General features: G+C 32.0%; 1 protein-coding gene and 1 pseudogene across 2 annotated transcripts; both read left to right on the forward strand.

Annotated features, from left to right (window-relative positions):
* The first annotated feature begins 5,483 nt into the window (after positions 1 to 5,483).
* LOC146901073 (putative receptor protein kinase ZmPK1) lies at positions 5,484 to 8,592 on the forward strand (annotated as a pseudogene). Its single transcript, XR_015023955.1, has 2 exons — positions 5,484 to 5,811; positions 6,391 to 8,592. The product of XR_015023955.1 is annotated as a putative receptor protein kinase ZmPK1 (transcript).
* Positions 8,593 to 16,801: 8,209 nt separating this feature from the next.
* LOC146901074 (putative receptor protein kinase ZmPK1) lies at positions 16,802 to 19,210 on the forward strand. Its single transcript, XM_085737015.1, has 2 exons — positions 16,802 to 16,856; positions 17,076 to 19,210. The coding sequence occupies exons 1-2, from the start codon at positions 16,802 to 16,804 to the stop codon at positions 19,193 to 19,195; spliced, it is 2,175 nt and encodes a 724-aa protein (XP_085593141.1). The 3' UTR covers positions 19,196 to 19,210.
* Positions 19,211 to 20,383: the final 1,173 nt, after the last annotated feature.

Consider the following 20,383-nt stretch of genomic DNA (forward strand, 5'->3'; position numbering starts at 1 on the left):
GGATACCACGTGAACAAGCAACTCGCCGGCATCAAAAATCCGACAACACACAACCAAAAAGATCGCCGACACACAAAGACCACCCCCAACCCACCAGCGTCGAGAAGCCCTCTGACAACTATTTTGAGACAAGCTAATAGACATCTTTTTATACAAAATCATTTTAGCAAGTTCAATCATTTTTTACTTGATTTGGTTTCCATATCAATACTCACATAGCCATGAATATTTTTAACTGTTGTCTTAAAATGGTTCTTCAAATAAAATACTTAAACTCAAAATTATTGACCAATGAAGATTATTGGGTTTAGATGTCATGTGCAGACTAAAAGAACACAAAATCGATGATTGAACATCTAAAACGTATGGATACCAAATCTCAATAGTTGGGTTGGTGGTGCCCTCCTCTCAAATGGGTAAAATTTGGATCAAATCATTTTTTTAGATAGATAAAATGATAATAACTAGAAGAGTCGGGGTTCAGACTTCTGTCATGATATCTGACTTAACAATTTTGACATTCTTGTAAATTTAGTTAGGCCAAATCAAAAATATTTTTGTTGCTTTCATCCGTTGCATCCTTATAGGTTTTCTTATGCAGAATATTTTTTTTTAATAATTCTTACGCAGAACATGTTTCCTCGATGATGTATAAGTAGGCATGGCAATGGGGCGGGGTGGGGACGAGTTTTACCTTCCCCATCCCCATACCCTATTCTCATATACTTACCCGTTACCCTACCCATACCCAACGGGGATGAGAAATCGAACCCCATCCCCGTCTCCGACGGGTTCGGGGATCCCATCCCCATCCCCATCCCCGTAGTGAATTATTTTTTAATAATTTTTTTTTCAACCTCAATGGCAATTTTGTAAAGCATTATGCTCCCTTTAACATTTCCTTAACATAATGATTTGGTTGCTCCTTTAAAAATCAAAGGCAATTTTTATAACATGGGAATTATTAAACCAAATAACATAACATGATCTAGGATTGTGTTTCTATTTATATAAAAAAGGTAGAAAAATAATAATTTTTTACATTTGGGACGGGTATAGGTATGGGTTCGGGGTGGGTACATATAACCTCATTACCCGTCCCATACCCGTGTTTTGAAATCGGGGAAAACCCAAACCCATACCCAAACCCAGTCAAAGCGGGGAAAACCCGTCAAATCGGGGTGGGTTTGGGCGGGTACCCATGGGGACGGGTATTGTTGCCATGTCTATGTATAAGAAATTAAACTTTGATGAATTGTCAAGTTCACATGGTTTGGAATCGCCAGGAAAACCAAAAAAAAAAAAACTTTAAAAGATCAAAATTTGATATTTCCACAACAAATAATTTCAACTCATTGATGCATAATAAGATTCAAACAAATGTTCAAATATACTCCCTCCGTCCCTTAATGTAACCACCTATTTGATTTTATTTTTGTCCCTAAATGTAACCCCCTTTTCAAATTACTAAATGCATTTATTACTTTTTTCCTAAACATACCCCTGATTAATACTATTAACTTGTCTTGAAATATGAATAGTCAAATTTAATACACATTCAAATAAAGGATAATTTGGTAATATTAATATACAAAACAGACACATTAATTACACTGACAATTTTTCTTAAGAAAAGTGAAAAATACAAAGGAGGGTTACATTAAGGGACGGATGGAGTATAATATACTTTTCCATCAAAATAAAAAAAAAAAAAAACTATAAGATGCATTTGCAAAATAATAAAAGTGGGACTATGAATGAATATTAAAAGTTCAATAAAACACACGACAATTGTCCAATTTCCCTGGATAATTAAGACACATAGATATCATTTCCAGAATTATCAATAGTCCCTATTTTCCAAGACTAGTTACTTGATAGCACAGATTCCTATATCATAAAAACGGTTCCTGTATCATTCACCAAATTTCAAAGATTGACAAATGACAATAATCAAAGCTACACAGATGTACTCCCTCCGGTCCTAAATATAAGCAAATTTCACTTTTTAGGTTTATTCAATTAATGATGTATGTGGTTCATATTATGGACCACATACATCATTAATTGAATGAATGTAAAAAGTCAAATTTGCTTATATTTAGGACCGGAGGGAGTATATCTATGTTATGCATAAAGGCTACACCCTCCGGTCACTAATATAAGCAAAAGTTAACATTTTAGATTCATTCATTAAATGATGTATGTGGTCTATAATAAAGACTATATACATCATTAATTGAATGAATGCAAAATGTAAATTTTTGTTTATATTAATGACCGGAGAGTGTACTGGTTATCAAATTGTGTCAAGACAATTTACCTCCTTTAGTTAACTCAAATTTAGCATCAAAGTTTGCTTAATGTCAATATTTCAATGTGCTTTAGACTTCATTACTTTATCGACAAGAAACACATGAACTAAGACACACAAATATGATAACCAATAGATAGATCCTATGGCAAAAGCAACATTTGTTTTGCTTGACGTACCTTGAGCAATGGTTGAACCAATGCCAGGAGAAACATGAATGACTGCATCAAAACATCAAGACAATATTATTAGAAAAAATATGTAAAAATATAGCAGAAAGCTTTGTGAGTTTTTGCTCTTGACCTGACCCAGTCCAGACGAAAGTGCACAAAGAAGAAAGGTTTGTGTCAAAGAAGAATATTTGAGACCAATTTTAGTAAGCTCAACAGATGCATATTGTTACGAACAGGGTCGGTCCTTTGAATTTGAGTGCCTTGGGCGAATCATGAGATGGTGTTCCTTTAAAAAAAAAAAAAATTAACAAGGATAAAATAAAGGCTAAAATGCACTTTTGACCCCCCAAGTTCCATAAACTTGCGATTTTAGGCCCCCAAGTTTGAAAATTGCACTTTTTCCCCCTCAAGTTTCACCCCCTTTACAAAACCCTGGCCCCCCTTGATTTTGACTCGATAAAAGCTGATGTGGCGCATTTTTTAAGATCGGAGTTCAGTCGGTGACGGTCGCCGGAGATTCGTCGGAGAAGATGAGTGTTTGGTTCGAAACAAGAAGAATGATAGCGAAACGATGCATTTTGAGAATAATGGTTTCTTTATATTATTGGGTCTCTTGTTAATCATTTCATTTGGTTGTGTTTTTTGTTTTCTTTTCATTTTTTCCTTATTTAGATTGAATCTTGAAGGAGAAAAAAATTTGCAGAGGAAAAACCAGCGCTTGTTTATCAAAAGAAAAAGAAGAAAAAAGAGGCATTGTTATTTTGTAAAAAGAATAAAAGGAATTTGTTAAATTAATTATGGGTGTGCAGTTTAACTTTAATGGTTGAAACTAAAATGAGTATTTCAGCAATTGGAGATGGATTAAGAACATAAGATTTTTTTTAATTTTAATTTATGTTTTGTTATTTTAAAATAATATTAATTATTGGGTTAAATATGTTTTTGGTCCCTATAAATATGTCAACTTTTCGTTTTAGTCCCTCTAAAATTTTTCTTCAACTTTTAGTCCCTAGAAAATTTTCCATCTTCACTTTTGGTCCCTCTTTTAAAATAAACTCATATGTAGAATTCATATTTTTGAATAAAAGTTTGCAGAAAAATTCATAATATTATAAGAATCTCTCCCAAAAAAATTAGAATTTTTTAACAAAACATGAATTTAATATGAATTTTTATATTTTTGATGGTTAAAAATTCATATTTAATTTATGTTTTGTTAAAAAATTCTAATTTTTTTTTTAGAATTGTTTTTACAATATTCTACACATTTTTGCACAATTTCATTAAAAAATACAAAAATTAAATTAAAAATAGGGACCAAAAGTAGTGATTGAAAATTTGGTAGGGACTAAAAGTTGAAGGAAAATTTTAGAGGTACTAAAACAAAAAGTTGGTATATTTATAGGAACCAAAAACATATTTAACCCTTAATTATTTTAAATTCAGATTGATTAAAAAAATTATAGGTGTCAATTTTTTTAATTAAAAAATGTGTCGCATCAGTTTTGATAGAGTCAAAATCAAGGGGGATAAGGGTTTTGCAAAGGGGGTGAAACTTGAAGGGGAGAAAATGCAATTTTCAAATTTAGGGGGCCAAAATCGCAAGTTTGTGAAATTTAGGGGCCAAAAGTGCAATTTAACCTAAAATAAATGAACATGAAGATTATTGCACATTTTCATTTGACATTGTGCAAAAAGAACACGAGTATGGATCTTTGAAATGTGAACCAAGTGGCTCTAAACTAGGATTCATGCTCCAAAGTCTACACTCGACACTTGAGAATTTAGTAACAAAAGATAGCACGTTTTACACAATAGCACACATGGATCATAATTCAATGTTTATGTTCATAAACCACTATAAAGTGGCTTCTTCTTCCTCCTCCTCGAAGAAATCGTTTGATTTTTTACTATTATATCTATAAAAATGAATTGTATGATTATTTAATAAATAAATAGATCTCTTGGAATCTTATCTTAAAAGAGACTATTATATCTATATGACACTGACACTTATGATTTTGGTTGCTGTCAAAAGTCAATGACTTGCGATCTTGTGCTAATAGAATTGAGACAGAGAGATTAGAGATTGAGAATTAGTAAGAAAGGATACACATAAATTCGGATAAAATAATATGACGTTTGAGTGTTAATATATAAGAGCAAAAAATCTGTCTATTAAATTATTCATATTTCATATCATTATTCTAATTTAGTGCCCCAATTATGGATAATTAATTGATTAAAAAATAAAAAAATAAGTGTGTTGAAAAGCGTGTGTTACTAACATTATTCAATAAAAAAATGACAATTTATCATTAAAGTAGAAAGTATACATTTTCTTAATTTGACCACGTATCTTTTTTTTTCATACAAGTAATAAAAATGAAAAATAAAATAAAATGATGTTGAATTTTTAATTAGGTAAATAAATCATTAGTAACATAAGTATACTCTTTTTATTCTATAAAACCCAAATTAAACTAAATAACATTTTTTAAAATAAGTGTAAGTCATAAAATGGAAGGTATTTTTTTTTATCTTTCCTGAGGTGCACGCATTTTAAAATTATACATAAAATTAAAATCAAACTAAATGACATTATTTGTTATTAAAATTTTGATTTTTATTATTGTTATATAAGTTACCCGTGTGTTGTATAATACTCCTTTAGGGACGACCCCATAGTTCTTAGGGCAAGATTTCCACAGCAGCCCACCACAAAGACCTTAGGGACGACCCCAAAAGTCCTTAGTGCAAGATTTCACACCACAAAGACCTTAGGAGACCAACCTATATGACATTTTACAGGAAGCAACGTGTGGCCCTAGCTTGGAACATTTCTTTTTTTTTTTTAAATATACACACCAGACATTTTTACCCAAATAAAAAATACATATTGTTCAATCAAAAAACGAATTCACACCCCTTTTTTAAAATTAAAAAAAACGAATTCACACTTGGACATCACGTATATATTCATTATATATATGTACTCTATGCTATATAGCTAATTACATTGCAATTGCAACAACAAACAGTTAATTAACATGGCTTTCACAATTTCATATTTTTTCCTAGCATACTTGCTATTTCCCTTCCAATGTTCATCTTCATTATCATCATTGAACAAAGGCTCCTCTCTTTCAGTAGAGAAACATGCAGAAGATGTAATTGTCTCTTCAAATGGAACGTTCTCAGCTGGCTTCTTTCAAGTTGGTGAAAATGCTTTTTCCTTTGGAATATGGTTCACTGAACTGCAGCCTCACACTCACAACCCCGCCACTATTGTTTGGATAGCAAACCGTGACAACCCTGTAAATGGTAATGTTAAAATTTATGCAAATTTTATAGTATTCTACAATTGCTTAGTATAATTTGGTTATAGTGACAAAGATGGTGATGGGAGAGTTGGCAATATCACACTCTCCAAGGAAAAGATTCCGGGTTCAATGTCTAGCGTCGCTTAGTCCTAATAAGAACAAAAGATGTTTTTGTCATCAACTTAATGATTAATCTCATAGAGGATTTAAATGGTCTAAGCCGTAGGGATATCTTGAGACATCTATCTATTAATAGTTATAGATCTTTGCTTTTTAATAGGAAGTAGTTAAAGACCTGAATTACCGTGGATTACCAAAAAAAAAATTACTTATAGTTTGGATGGAGTAATTTGAAATTCTAGAGAAATTAGAATTGTAGCATATGAAACTCAATCCTACCAACAAAGTATACCCTATATATCCAAAATTGGGTAGGCATACTTCAAAATTATGTGACTATGGTATGACCTAATACTACAATCTTGATATTGTGTCTATCAATAACAAACAATACTATGATTCTAGCAATCTAATTGCATCTCATCTAATGTTCTCATTGTCTCCTCCTAATCTTAAACAGGTAAGCTCTCAAAGCTTTCCCTCTTAAACACAGGTAATATCCTTTTGTTTGATGCCGGTCAAAACAACATTTGGTCTTCAAACACAGAATCGAACACTCCACTAGAGGTGTATCTAAAAGAAGATGGCAATCTTGTGTTACGTGAGCTTCAAGGAACTGAGATCTTGTGGCAAAGCTATGATTTTCCAACAAATACTCTCCTTCCTAATCAACCTCTTACTAGATACACAAAACTTGTTTCTTCAATAAGTCAGAGTAATCATTCTTCTGGCTTCTATAAGTTGCTCTTTGATGATAACAATATTATTCTTCTCAAATATGATGGTCTTGATGTTTCAAGCACATACTGGCCACCACCTTATTTGTCAATCTGGGAAGCTGGAAGGTTCAATTATAAAAGTAGTAGAATTGCTTTGATGGATTCTATTGGAAAGTTTATTTCATCTGATAATTACATTTTTTCCACATATGATTATGGTATGGTTATGCAAAGAAGATTAACCATGGATTCTGATGGTAATATTCGTGTTTACAGTTGAAAAAACTTGTCCGAAAATTGGTATGTTTCATGGCAAGTGATATATGATACTTGCGCCATTCATAGAATTTATGGTGAAAATAGCACTTGCCGCTATCATCCAAAAAAGGGTAAGAAGACCATAATGATTGGTCTTATGGTTGTGAACCTATATTCGATTTTACTTGCAATAGAAATCATTCTACCTTTCTAAAATTACAAGGTTTCGATTTTTATGGTTATGACATTAATTTTGTTGAAAATATTACCTACAAAAATTGTGAGAGTTTATGTTTACAAGATTGTAACTGTAAAGGATTTCAATACACATATGAAGGGGACCAAGGCATCTTCAAATGCTTTAGAAAGCTACAATTGTTAAATGGGATGCATTCACCGAGTTTTATAGGAACAATTTACTTGAGACTTCCAAAAGGTAATAACTTCACCAAAGAAGAGTCTATGAGTGTAGAAGACCATGTTTGTTTGGTGCAACTTCACAAAGACTATGCCAAAAAACCAGCAAACCATATGGTGAAATTTTTCCTGTGGCTTTCAATTGTAGTTGGTTGTTTTGGATCAATTTTCTTTTTTGTGGTTTTTGTTTTTTTATTCAAGACCAAGAAAAAAGCTACTTCAGATCAAAATAGCTATCATCATACATTATTGGGATTCAGAAGATATAGTTACTCAGAGTTGAAGGTGGCAACCAAGAATTTTAGTAATGAGATTGGAAGAGGTGGAGGAGGGGTTGTATACATAGGTACACTACCAGATCAAAGACAAGCATCAATAAAGAGATTGAATGAAGCTAAACAAGGAGAAGGAGAGTTTCTTGCTGAAGTAAGCATCATTGGAAGGCTTAACCACATGAACTTGATTGAAATGTGGGGATATTGTGTTGAAGGTAAGCATAGAATTTTGGTATATGAGTATATGAAGAATGACTCTTTAGCTGAAAATCTTTCATCTAAAACTAACATGCTTGATTGGAGTAAAAGGTATGATATTGCTTTAGGAACAGCTAGAGTCCTAGCTTATCTACATGAAGAATGTTTGGAGTGGATTTTGCATTGTGATATAAAACCTCAAAATATACTTCTTGATTCTAACTATCAACCTAAGTTAGCAGACTTTGGATTGTCTAAGCTGAGAAATAGAAACAATGTCAATAGCAATTCAAAATTCTCAATGATTAGAGGAACAAGAGGATATATGGCTCCTGAATGGGTTTTCAATTTACCAATAACATCTAAAGTGGATGTTTATAGTTATGGGATTGTTTTGTTGGAGATGATAACTGGAAAAAATCAACAATTATGAATGTAGAAGGAGTTGATGGAGAAGTGGCATATAATGGAAGGTTGGTAACTTGGGTAAGAGAGAAAAAGAGGAGTGCATGTTGGGTGGAAGAAATTATGGATCATGCAATGTTGAATAATTGTGATTTAAGTAAGATGGAAATTTTGGCTAGAGTTGCTTTGGAATGTGTAGAGGAAGATGGGGATATTAGGCCTAATATGAGTCAGGTGGTTGAGATGCTTGAAAGTAAGACTTGATGAGTGATGTATGTTTGCTACATTAGATTATTTGGTCTCTTGATCTTGATAAACCTACATGGTTTACCTATGCTAATAATCATGCAATTAAAACTTGCCACATGTGTCTTGAAAAATTCTTGATGCTATTTTTCTAGATAAATAGCATTTTCCTTTAGCATATTATATGACCTCGCCTGTTGCGCAAGTTTAATTTTTAAAAAGTTTCAATGTGACATTTATGAATGTATCAAATTTATTAGTATTTGTAAATTTTTCTTTAAAAAAAAAAAGCATTTGTAAATTTTAAAATTCATCTATAACAATATATAAAAGGAATACAGTTTTTTGGGTTGAATTTTTCCCTATTCCGAATTTACCCTTCATTTAAACTATTTTATTTACTATTTAATTCGTTTTATAATATTATTTAAACTGTTAATTAAAAAAATATTAAATTTTATTATAATAGGAACTACTCAACTAAAATAGGAGCAATTTGAAACCATAAGAAATTCGTTATTTTTATTAACCAAAATTTTTTTTTTAACCCTTGGGTTGGTCCGGTGGTGTTAGATTGGGTTATTGGAGTGTGTTCCTCTTCAGAGTATTCGATTTTCTCCGGTGTCAATTTCGGTGGATTAGTTTAATATTTATAATAGTATATATGAAAATCGATATCTCTTTTTGTATCCAGTTAAACACAATATAAAAATGGATAGACGGAAGGACACATTAGTGTCCATCTATTCGCTAGTAAGAATAAAAATGGGTAATTGTTTGATTTTTCTTGGTCAAGGGTAATTGTTTAATTTAAACATTTTATAATATAATATATCGTTAGCAAATGAAAGTGTGTTCAATACATATGTAAGAGTTGATTTTTTTATGATAATTTTTTTCCTATATTTTTGTCTTGACTGAACTTTATAATTTTTATCTTGTATTCTATGTGTCATTTATAATACTTAAAAGCATTGAAAGATCTTTTGATTATTTATACTTAAGCATTGAAAGATCTTTTGATTGTATCATCTAGGGAGTTACTGTCATGAAGTAGATCAAAATAATTTTTTTATGCCAAAAATTCAAGTCCTATGTTGGAACATATATTATTGTGTGAGGTATGTTTATTTGGATACAAACCCAAATAAATATATTTGGACACACACAAAACCAAAAATAAAAAATAAAGAAAATAAAATTGAATGATGCCAATTGGTGTGATTAAATATTTTTTCTGAAATTTTACTCATTTAATGTGAGAGTGTCTAAATGATATTGATTTTCGATTGTGTCCATACAAGATTTTCCTTTATTCTGTGATGGTGACGAGTCAGACCATCTTTGATTGGTTGGTTGTCTCCTTTCGGTCGCCCTACATTGTAGGCACGATTTTTTTTTTTTTCCTCCTTCTTCTCCATGTTGTGATAGGAGCTCGTTGGGTGTTGAGGTGGTTAGTTGGTGGTCATGAGTTTCTTCTGTTGGCTTCGGAGATTTGGCTTTGAGTGTGATGTATTCATTGTGTTTTTATCAACAAAAAAAAAAAAAAAAAAACTCCTTCATGCGCACCTAGTTACTTTAGTTGTTTTCTCTCCATTGCTGAATTTAAGTATGCCTTGTACTTGTGACTTGTTTTAGCCTTTATGTTTATCTTTGCTATTAAAATAAATTATAAGCTCATGTAACTAAAATATACCTTTTGATAAGCATTATTTTCTCATGAGTTTATACTATAGACTATTTTTACTAATTTATAGTGTTTTTTGATAAGTTCATTCAAGTGCTTTATAACTAAACGTACAACTTATCATTTTTTTCCTCTCAATTTTACATTTGTTATTTTAATTAAAATAAATTAAAAATAGTCATTTCATATTTATATGATATATTTCGACCATTAAATTCAATCAAATAACTTATCTATTATAAGCTATCAAATAGCTTATCAATTATCTGATATACGCTCAACAAATCATCCACTATAAACTATCCGTTATTTTTTTTTTACCGAACATATTTAATAAGGAAGTGGAAAAAGTATTATTTGTTAGGGTTATACTAACGCTTGCCCTGGGGCATTAATTAAAGTAGTAAAATAAATAAGTTTGCATAAAAAAATTGTCATTATTGTTAAGATAAAAGTAAAAATTTATATGTACCCAAAAAAAAAGGAAAAAATTATATTTTTAAAACAAAGTTTTTATTAATGGATTCCTTAATCAATGTCTTTAGGACATTAGTTAGCAAAATTATTTTTTTATTTGAAAAAACAAACTTTTGATCTAGGAAATTTCTCTTTAAACTTCAAGAATTGTTCTCCATACCTCAAAATTATGTTACTATCTCCAACAACAATTAATTTCCAATGGGAAGCAAACTGCAGTTAACTAGCATTGTGTCAGCAGCAGTATACTGTCGTTGCGCTCTGATATCCAGACAACAACACTTGTAATGTCAACACAAATAGGCATGTTTCAACACTTATAACTCATAAACACAATTACATAAGTAGTACAACAAATTCACCAACAATACTCGAACATAAGCAACACCATTAGATAATCATTCATAATTCAATAACACAACACCAATTTCACATTACATTAACAATACACGGCTGGTTGAAATTCAACAAAAGCCCAACATTACGAGTTTTTGACAACAGATTACACAACAATACATAAAAAAACTTAAAACTTCAGAAAATGACATCAAATCTCTAATGACAATTTGGATAATCGCAATTTGAACGAACAAAAAAATGTAGCTTATTATTTTCAATCATCGGCTTAGACATGGATGCTACATTGTCAACATTATGAATAGCCTGAGAATAAGTAACGGTTTTAAAGAGATCTTCATTTTTATATGCCTCCAGATCTATGTATGGTACCTGCACAAATACATGAGATATAGTTTTATTTTCAGCAAGATGGACAAAGTATTTGTTAAATTGTGTCTTCATCTAATTTGTCGGTGGAGGTTAAATAAAACCTTAATCGTTCAACTTGAAAATGGAGTATCAGACATGAGTTTCAACTTTTCCATCTTCAGGCATGTTTCACTTGACAGGTGTAGATAGAATAACTAATATCAAAATAAAACGAAATGAAAGTTAAAGTAAATTGTTGATCAAACAAAGACATATATTTATATAAATTATAATGCAATAATAATCATATAAATTGTCGGTGCTTTGTCCACCAAATAAAAGTTATATATTTATATAATTTATATAAAATTATTTATATATTGGCCACACAAAAAATGGTGTTACATTATCGACCACAAAAAATATGTCGATGTATTATCGACCAAAAAAGGATGAACACCGAAAAAAGTGTCATATGATATCTAGTGAAATTGAATCATCTTCATCTTCTTCAATAACTTCAAATTATTCTTTTGCTTTATGAGAAATATCGCACAAAATTGGATTGAATTCATTTGATTCTTTTTTCGGTTGTTTCTCTCATTTTTCAATACCCATGAGGTCTCATAACCAAGTTTGTCTATCCAAAAAAGTATCTTCCCATGTCTCAGCCTCACCCCTATCGTGTTGCTTCCACTCCTTTGACGGTGGAGGTATTGGACAACAATCTTTAAAAAAAAATGTTTGGGGATTAAGGCAAGACACATGATGTGGATTTGGGTTAGGTGGTGGACTACCTCTAATTGGGAAGGAAAAAAAAGTCTTAGAAATATTGATTTTATGATTTATCAACTCAACTAAAACCCTATTGTAACAAGTTGCAACAATGTGACCCATTTTCGGAAATGTCAATCACTCATCTTTGAAAGTCATTCCACTACAATTTTAGGGAGGGTATAAACCATTCAACATATAGTTGAAAAGCTCCTCACTCCCAAATACCTGCATATAGTCACTCATAAGTTCTTTCACCTCTGTAAGGAATGCTATGCAAAGCATAGGATGACCTTCTTCAGTCAAACTCATGTGCTCACCCATAACCCAAAATCCACAATTTCCATCGCCTTTAACATCCACAATTTTTTCAATAAATGGTTTCATGAATTTTGGCATATGATCAATAGGCGTTGGAACCAGAATAAACTTTGGAACCCGACTAGGTGTTGAAACCGGAGAGCGTGATGGATTTCCAACACGAACATCTTTCCTTTTAGGAAATGATGACTTTGTTGGTGACGATTGACTATTGGAAAATTGTGAATCAGCATACTCCCACAAAGATGGAATTCAACTAGTCGATGCCTCTTTTGGTATAGATCGCACTCTTTTTTTTTTTTGCCCCTTTGGTTTGTACATTTCTTGGTGGTTGAGTCAACATTGTAATCTCTCGAAATGCTAACTGACGCGTAACCTCCTTGATGTCTAGTTTCATTTTGTAAGGGACTTTTTGAGACATTTCTGCATACCATTTCACTCATCCATGACAGAAAAACCATCTTCGCCTTCTTCTTCATCCATACATAACCTTTGTCAGTGAGGGTTTATTTCATCTAATCGAATAGGCCTCTTGTGACGGATCTTCATAGCATTAATACATGCACAAGATAACTCATATGATGTCCTTATTACACAACCACACTTTTTCTTATCCATGCCACTTTCCTTGAGTGTTTTGCTTCCTCAAAAATAAAGCTCAATCAGCTCTAGAAACACAACCCTCCAACTCAGCTTACAAAATGTTTTCTTTGTATCTGTATTCAAAGATAGTACAACTCATCCCAAAGGATACATACATCTCAGTTAACTATCCCTCTAACATATCATGTATTGCCTCCCGATGTAGTCAAATGTCCACACTATTACTCAAATATTTTTTCAATTTTTCATGATCTCCTTCAACTTTGTTGGTGGTTCTACAACCAAGATGCAAGACACAGTCTGTCCATGTCGTCACTATTTTTTCCTTAACAATATTCAATATGGTAGTTTCAACAGAGGTAAGGAACTTTGGGAATTTTTTACAAACATTACAGAATTTCTCTACAACATCAGCATATGATTCTTTTGAAGGAGACTCAACCACATTTTTACATGCTCTAAACATATTTTTAACTATCTTACCAACCTTCGCCTCTTTGACTTCCTTATCTTTCTCATCCATTTTCACAACCTTAGGTTTGACTATGTAGTATGTGATGCGTTTAGCTTTAGCATTTTTACCAACATGAAAATGACAAAGTAATCCGGTAGTTTTAGGGAAAATAGTTGTTACGACATTCATCAAATTATCTTTGGCATATTTTCCTTTGAATTAAGAAGATGAAAGAACATCTGTAAAACCCAAGTGAAGTTATCCTCTTTCTTAAACATCATAAAAGCAAAAGCAATAGAATATATCATATCGGTTGAGGTGTCCCAAACTATCTCAAACAATGGCATTATGTACATGTTGGCTTTATATGTGGAGTTCATGATCAAAACAATTGGAAAATTGTTAAACAGCTTAATAGATTTTGAACGAGCCCAAAATATTTCCTGAACCATAATAGTCACAGATTTTTTCTGATGAAAATAAACATATTTATGCTCCTTCAACTTTGCGACCGGACGTTCCATCCCTGACTTGTCACCTCTGTTTGCCTTTTTTATTCTTTGACGTTCATTGTACATTTTCTTTATATGCGTTAGACACTCTTTTCTTTTTCCTTCAATTTCTTCAGAATATTCTTTGGATGCACCAAACTCTTGGTCAAATCACCAACGAGCTTCCTATCTTCCCCTATTAATCTTCCCGCAATAATATGTCCTTCTAACTTTGACATCATCTTATGGTTTTGAACTCCATTAAGAATAGTCAATCATCATTCCTTTGTTTCCCTATTTACATAACATGAACTGCCCACGTTTTCTTGAGCACGTGGTTCCTTGCTTCACTTTCTTCTTGGGTACTTCGTAATCACCACTCCTTTCACAACCTATTTGTAACATTGATCTCTTTAAATTGGATCTTACTATAAAAATAGCAAATCTCTGCCTATTTTCTTGTCGACGTACCCAATTAACCATGTCGTCTTTGACTTTCCATGTATCTTCATTGTCACCAAGTTAGGACACACTAAAATCAACATGCGAAGCTTCAACATGAACGGAAACTCGTCAATATTTTGTTTTGCATCAACTGAAATACAGGTTCCACCGTTACACCATTTTCCTCAAACACAAGATTATTCTTAACAAACATGACAATATCCTCCTTCTTAGATTGGGAACCCAAGAAAAACCCCGTAATTGTCTTAATTTGTCTAGAACCCAAGTAAGACCCTGTGATCGTCTTACTTACTTTTCAGATCGCAGATACCCTATGCTGTGACCACTATCACACCTAGCTAAAATAACAAGAAGTGGCTCTTAAAAGAATAGCAGAAAGTGGAAACATATTAAAAAATCAGCGTACCATATTGAGCTAGGTACCTTCCATGCATTGATGCTCTTGGTCTCTATATATGATTAACGTGTCTGTTTGTACGGTAACCAAGGTACTGTTTTTTTCTATTCAAATGAAGTTGATTCGGAGCCAGCGACAGGCCGGCCACAAGAAAAATAAGGAACAACAATAAAATATTTCAAAAAGAAACAAACGACCGGAGAAGAAATTATATTTTTTACACTTTTATAGTGTAGAAAGAGAGAAATATGAGAAAGAGAAAAAGGGGTTAGAGTTTCAATAATATACTTTTGGTAGAAAAAATGTTATATTTGAAACCCTTGCTACCAAAAGTATATTATTGAAACTAAAAAATAAAAACATAACATGAATAATAGATCAAATACATATTTTAGTCTTTTATATTTAATGTCCGTAACTCATTGAAAAGAAAATAATGTTTGTGAAAACTAACAAGTTTAGTTCTTTTTTTAATAATTTATTCCTTTTAGTCTTCAGATGTTTATGTGGCTAACCTTCTAAACACATTCTTTATTAAAAAAGGAATAACAAAAAGAACTAACTTGTTATAAAGAAAAGATCATATTGAGTTTTTTTTGAAAAAAAAAGATGATATTGAATTTGCGGTTGAGATGTAACAATTGAAGAAAAAAATTAGACTTCAAACATCTAATTTAGAGGAACACATGATTTATTTGACTCTAAATAATTAATACCACATAACAGTTATAAAGAAAAGATGATATTGAGCTTGTGGTTGAGATGTAACAATTGAAAAAAATTTAGACAATTTCAATGTAGAGAATTCACTTCCGTGATATATATATATATATATATATATATATATATATATATATATATATATATATATATAACTTTTCTTTTGTATTTTATTTTTTTAATGTGTAATTATGTTGTTTTAGTGCAATCTTTGTTTTGATTTTCCATCTTGAGACGATGTTCATTTGACTCAACTTAAAAGAATTGTTTCGATAGAGCGCAAATCCAATTATGATTTTGGCATCATCAACATTACGAATCCGAAGGCATGAGTATTTTGGGCACTTGATAATAGTTATACTTATAAGTTTATGCATTTTGTTGTTTTATGTTATTAACTTGAATGTTGCGAGTTTGTTCATAAAATTGTCGTTTTTGCTTTTAGCAACTTTAAATTTATATGATGTATGGATGTACACTATCAATTTAAATGGATGAATAATGTTTATTTTTATTTAAAAAATTAATTTATTTGTCCACATACTGTTAGATATCATTACTCTCCACATTTTTTAAAAAAAAAAGGTATTTCATTTGTTTCATTAACAAAGGTGTTTCAATGAAATTCATTTCATCAATAAAAATAGAAAAACGAATCATTTTATTAAGAACCACACACAACTCAAATAACATATGAGATGAAAAAGGAAGTGGATTCTCTCCATTGAAATTGTTTCAATTTTTCTCAATTGTTACATCTTAACCACAAAATCAATGTCATCTTTTCTTTATAATTTTATATCTATTTTTCTCTCTCACATTATAATGATTTAGATATAACAATTGTGAGAGCTTGTTCAAAAAAACAATTATGAGAAATTGAAAGAATTCATTTCTAAAAATCACTCATTTAAGTAAAAGAGGAACAAAAAAATACAATTTGGAGATTTCATATGCCAAAATTGACCATAAATCACTCTCTCATGTATAAAGAAGAGGGGGAAAATGGTGATGGCTAAGTTAATTAAGAGAGGAGAAGAAAAAATTGATATTGATAATGTTATCAAAATGTTGAGGAGTATGGACAAATAAATCTAGCCCCACGAAATAGAGAGGGGCATTAATTATTACTAGTAAAAATCGAATTTTAAACCTCATCTCTTTCATAATTTATATAATACTCCTTTAGGGACGACCCATACTCCTTAGTTCAAAATTTCCACAAGATCCCACCACAAAGACCTACGTCAAGCATTATGCCTAAGGCAACTATCGGAAAATCCAAACCTGTGACATTTTACAGGAAGCAACGTGTGGTCCCTTAGAACATTCTTTTGTTCTTATGTTTCTTTCTTTTTTAAATATACACTAGACATTTTTACCCAAATAAAAAATACATACATGTTGAATCAAAAAACGAATTTGCACTTGGACATCACGTATATTTTCATTATATATATGTACTCTATGCTATATAGCTAATTACATTGCAATTGCAACAACAAACAATTAACTAACATATTCAAACAGGTAAGCTCTCAAAGCTTTCCCTCTTCAACACGGGTAATATCATTTTGCTTGATGCCGGTCAAAACAACATTTGGTCTTCAAACACACAATCAAACACTCCACTAGAGTTGTATCTAAAAGAAGATGGCAATCTTGTGTTACGTGAGCTTCAAGGTACTACGATCTTGTGGCAAAGCTATGATTTTCCAACAAATACTCTCCTTCCTAATCAACCTCTCACTAGATACACAAAACTTGTTTCTTCAAGAAGTCACAGTAATCATTCTTCTGGCTTCTATAAGCTGTTTTTTGATGATAATAATATTATTCGTCTAGAATATGATGGTCCTGATGTTTCAAGCACATATTGGCCACCACCTTGGTTGCTAAGTTGGGAAGCTGGAAGGTTCAATTATAATAGTAGTAGAATTGCTTTGTTGGATTCTCATGGAAAGTTTATTTCATCTGATAATTACATTTTTTCCACATATGATTACGGTACGGTTATGCAAAGAAGATTAACCATGGATTCAGATGGTAATATTCGTGTTTACAGTCGAAAAAGTTTGTTAGAAAATTGGTATGTTTCATGGCAAGTCATATATGATACATGCACCATTCATGGAATTTGTGGTGAAAATAGCACTTGTAGCTATCATTCAAAAAAGGGTAAAAAGTGTTCTTGTTTGCCAGGGTATAAAGTGAAGAACCATAATGATTGGTCTTATGGTTGTGAGCCTATGTTTGATTTTACTTGCAATAGAAGTCATTCTACCTTTTTAAAATTACCAGGTTTTGAGCTTTATGGTTATGACATTAATTTTGTTGAAAATAGTACCTACAAAAATTGTGAGAGTTTATGTTTACAAGATTGTGACTGCAAAGGATTCCAATACACATTTGAAAGGGACCAAGGCATCTTCAAATGCTATACAAAGCTAAATTTGTTGAATGGGAGGCATTCACCAAGTTTTCGAGGAACAACTTACTTGAGACTTCCAAAAGGTAATAACTTCACTAAAGAAGAGTCTATAAGTGTAAAAGACCATGTTTGTTTGGTGCAACTTCATAAAGACTATGCCAGAAAACCAACAAACCATATGGTGAAGTTTTTCCTTTGGCTTTCAATTGCAGTTGGTTGTTTTGAATTAGTTTGCTTTTTCTTGGTTTTTCTTTTTTTATTCAAGACCAAGAAAAAAGCTACTTCAGATCAAAATAGCTATCATCATACATTATTGGGATTCAGAAGATATAGTTACTCAGAGTTGAAGGTGGCAACCAAGAATTTCAGTAATGAGATTGGAAGAGGTGGAGGAGGGGTTGTATACATAGGTACACTACCAGATCAAAGACAAGCAGCAATAAAGAGATTGAATGAAGCTAAACAAGGAGAAGGAGAGTTTCTTGCTGAAGTAAGCATCATCGGAAGGCTTAACCACATGAACTTGATTGAAATGTGGGGATATTGTGTTGAAGGTAAGCATAGAATTTTGGTATATGAGTACATGAAGAATGACTCTTTAGCTGAAAATCTTTCATCTAAAACTAACATGCTTGATTGGAGTAAAAGGTATGATATTGCTTTAGGAACAGCTAGAGTCCTAGCTTATCTACATGAAGAATGTTTGGAGTGGATTTTGCATTGTGATATAAAACCTCAAAATATACTTCTTGATTCTAACTATCAACCTAAGTTAGCAGACTTTGGATTGTCTAAGCTGAGAAATAGAAACAATGTCAATAGCAATTCAAAATTCTCAATGATTAGAGGAACAAGAGGATATATGGCTCCTGAATGGGTTTTCAATTTACCAATAACATCTAAAGTGGATGTTTATAGTTATGGGATTGTTTTGTTGGAGATGATAACTGGAAAAAGTTCAACAATGATGAATATAGAAGGAGTTGATGGGGAAGTGGCATACAATGGAAGGTTGGTAACTTGGGTAAGAGAGAAAAAGAAGAGTTCATGTTGGGTGGAAGAAATTATGGATCCTTCAATAGTGAATAATTGTGATTTAATTAAGATGGAAATTTTGGCTAAAGTTGCTTTGGAGTGTGTGGAGGAAGATAGGGATATTAGGCCTAATATGAGCCAGGTGGTTGAGATGCTTGAAAGTAATGAAAGACTTGTTGAGTGATGCATGTTGCTACATTAGATTATGTTGGAACACTAGTTAATTCTAGTGAAGAAAATTGGAAAGAAAAACACTATGAAAAAACTAGTGTGTGGGTGTGACTTAAAAATGTCCCACATTGAAGGGTCACCCCAACTAGTAAGTGTTTATATATGGGAAAAGTGACCTCCAAGGGTGTGCCCTTGGGGTACCCAATTTTGTGAACGGGTGAACGCTTAAAAAAAAAAATTGATATATATTTTTTTTGTCACTTGAAAATGTTAAATTAATTAATTAATTAATTTAATCATTATCCGTAAGCGCTACGCGTAACAAATAAATTTGTTACGATCCGACCCGATCCAAAAGCATATCCAGAAACTTCCGGATATATCCAATTAAGAAACAAAACGCGTTTGCTTAAGGATTAAGCAGACTTAATCCCCAAGTCACTCGTTTTTTGTTACAAACTCTCCCTATAAAAGGAGAGCTCGCCCCATTTGATTCTTTACACCGAAAATTCACAGTCGATGCTTCCTGTGTTTTTTCCTCTCTTCTCCCTCCGACTTGTTTTTAACAAGTTTCTTCTGCTTCTACTCCTTTCTATCCCTTCGGTATTAAGAGTGTTCTTAAGACCATAGTCCCTTGGTCTTAAGTTCATAGTCCCTTCGATAATATATGATTCTTCGGAATATAGAGTACTATTAAGATCATATTAAAGAATGATCTTAACAGTATATATATATTATTTTAAAGAGAAATGGTGGTATCACCATATTTGAGTGGTCGTAGTGCCATATTCATGTTTTGGAGAAGTTAGAATGGTGGTAACACCATATTTGAGTGGTCTCAGCACCATAATAGAATGGTAATAATACCATATTAATTTGAACGGTTTCGAATAGAGCGGTTACGTACCGTATCGAGTGGCTTCGATCAAACGATTGAGCCATATTTTGAGGGTGTAATTCTCGAACGATTTTTCTACAGTGCAGTAGTTAATCGAACAGTTGTAGCTGGGCTTGTTTTATCCTGGAGGCGGCGTGGTTGATAGTCTACCTTGCACAACTTTGGGTAGTGCCACGAAACGTCTTAAAGAGAGCGACCTGGTCGTGACTCAACCTAGTAACAACTTCGGTAGATAACAGAATTTGGAAATCCAAATTTAACAGTTTGGAAATCCAAAAACAACAATTTTAAGACGTTTCGATA

The sequence above is a fragment of the Medicago sativa genome, chromosome 8, assembly GCF_051527215.1.
Source record: "Medicago sativa cultivar Bolivia chromosome 8, Bolivia_mono, whole genome shotgun sequence".
In the NCBI taxonomy this organism is placed as follows: domain Eukaryota; kingdom Viridiplantae; phylum Streptophyta; class Magnoliopsida; order Fabales; family Fabaceae; genus Medicago; species Medicago sativa.